This window comes from Babylonia areolata, chromosome 8, assembly GCF_041734735.1.
Source record: "Babylonia areolata isolate BAREFJ2019XMU chromosome 8, ASM4173473v1, whole genome shotgun sequence".
Classification (NCBI taxonomy): Eukaryota; Metazoa; Mollusca; class Gastropoda; order Neogastropoda; family Buccinidae; genus Babylonia; species Babylonia areolata.
In genome coordinates, this window is record NC_134883.1 from 13,927,810 (window position 1) to 13,930,309 (window position 2,500).

A 2,500-nucleotide genomic window follows, 5' to 3' on the forward strand; every position below is an offset into this window, starting at 1 on the left:
CAATCGATTATTCAAGAACACAACCATGATTATCATAACATTTGCATCAATTAAGGGAAAATAAGGGTGCCTCGTATACGTTCATGAACATCTGTCAGTAGATTCATGGAGGATTTCACACAAAAAAACGAATACTCAGAACACAACCACTATTATCATAACATTTGCATCAACTGAGGGAAAATAAGGTTGCCTCGTATACGTTGATGAACATCTGTCATTAAGGTTCACGAATATTCCAGAACACAACCATTATCATCATAACATTTGCATCAGTTACGGGAAAATAGCGGGTAATATTCCTCCATCTACGTGAAAGCATCATATAAAACACTGCAAGTCTTAATGGATTTACTAAGACTAAGCCGGGACCGGTTACTTGCAGAAAATAATTTACAAAATGAAAATACAAACTTTGGACATACATATATATCAGGTAAAAAATCTTTTCTGAATATTATAAGAAAAAAAATTGGACACACACGTGCGCGTGCACGCAATCAGCTGTCAAATTAGGGAAACTTTGGAAACACCAATCAATCCATCCATTCTCACAACACAAACTGAAACAAAAAATACCGCCCCGAGATGACACTGATACCGCAACTGATTCTGGCTGACAATCACCCACCTGAAGTACCTTCCAATTAACTTCCGAATGTATGATAATATCATTTTAAAGTTTGAAGAAATGTTTCAAAATAAATTTCTAACAAAAATTCAATTACAACAAAACTGTGATAAAACGTAGCATTCACGACGCATGGACGACATAATGCCAGTGAAAACGTAGCATTCGCAACACATGCACGACAAAATGCCTGTGAAAACGTAGCATTCGCAACACATGCACGACATAATGCCAGTGAAAACGTAGCATTCGCAACACATGCACGACAAAATGCCTGTGAAAACGTAGCATTCGCAACACATGCACGACAAAATGCCAGTGAAAACGTAGCATTCGCAACACATGCACGACATAATGCCAGTGAAAACGTAGCATTCGCAACACATGCACGACATAATGCCAGTGAAAACGTAGCATTCGCAACACATGCACGACATAATGCCAGTGAAAACGTAGCATTCGCAACACATGCACGACAAAATGCCTGTGAAAACGTAGCATTCGCAACACATGCACGACAAAATGCCTGTGAAAACGTAGCATTCGCAACACATGCACGACAAAATGCCAGTGAAAACGTAGCATTCGCAACACATGCACGACATAATGCCAGTGAAAACGTAGCATTCGCAACACATGCACGACAAAATGCCTGTGAAAACGTAGCATTCGCAACACATGCACGACAAAATGCCTGTGAAAACGTAGCATTCGCAACACATGCACGACATAATGCCAGTGAAAACGTAGCATTCGCAACACATGCACGACAAAATGCCTGTGAAAACGTAGCATTCGCAACACATGCACGACAAAATGCCTGTGATGGTCGTACCATTCACAGCGCAGTCTGCCACCAATTCAAAGCACTCTGTGACTGTACTTGCCTCCAGCTGTCTGACGGAGATCCTGAGGTCGGACTCGTTGAACTCGTAGGGGATGTTCCAACCCAAAGGTCCAAACTTGCGTCGCTCCTGCACCAGAGCGTGGAAGAAACACAGCCCGAACAGCAGCTTCTCGAACACCTGCCCGACAGGAAGCGGTCATGATGGCGTGCAGTGTTTGTTTGAGGTCCCTCCACGTCTTTGTCTCTGTCTGTCTGTGTGTCTGTCTCTGCCTGTTGTCTGTGTGTCTGTCGGTCTGTCTATAATTATCTCTCTTCCTGATACAGATACACGCACACACACACACACACACACACACACTCTATCTTTCAGATACAGACACAAGCACACAGACACACACACAGACAGACAGACAGACACACACACACACACACACACACACACACACACACACACACACACACACACATACACACTAAATCACTTGTGGTGAACAAAGGAATAATAAGAAGAAGAAGAGTACACGAGGCTTACCCAGATCACTTGCAGTGAACAAACAACAAATCATCGAGAAGAAGATGAATACCTGGGGCTTGTTGCAGGCGGCGAAGAAAGCCGGGTCGCTGATGGGGTCGTTGAGGTAGGAGCGCAGGAGGTTGGCACGCAGTCCCTTGGGCGGCTCGTTCGTCATCTTGATGCCGTTCTGAAGCACCGACACCGGGAAGGCGGGGGACGGGTAGCTGGTCAGCCACAGCCGGAAGTTCTCCTGGGTCTTGCTGGCGTCAGTGATCACCTGTGTGTGGCAGGAGGAGGAATTTTGTTTAATGTCCCGTCATACATATCGGTGATTGAAGACATTTTTGTTAAAGTATTTATGAATACATTTGAGCATTGTCGGTTAGAAGGGGTGGGAGATGTGAATGAATGGAGGGTTGGGGGAACCTGGGCAAATGAGGGTGAAAAACATCAACGTTCTCAGTCACTTCTGAAGACACATTTTCGTGTACATAAGGCTTCATCAAGG

At 44.3% G+C, this 2,500-nt stretch overlaps 1 protein-coding gene across 1 annotated transcript in view; it reads right to left on the reverse strand.

Annotated features, from left to right (window-relative positions):
• LOC143284975 (dynein axonemal heavy chain 3-like) overlaps positions 1 to 2,500 on the reverse strand; it is a 198,196-nt gene that overhangs the window by 13,625 nt on the left and 182,071 nt on the right. Inside the window, exons 79-80 of the mRNA XM_076592137.1 lie at positions 2,063 to 2,269; positions 1,519 to 1,656 (exon numbers count right to left, since the gene is read on the reverse strand). Of these exons, the coding sequence (XP_076448252.1) occupies positions 1,519 to 1,656; positions 2,063 to 2,269 (345 nt within the window). The remainder of the gene's footprint in view (positions 1 to 1,518; positions 1,657 to 2,062; positions 2,270 to 2,500) is intronic.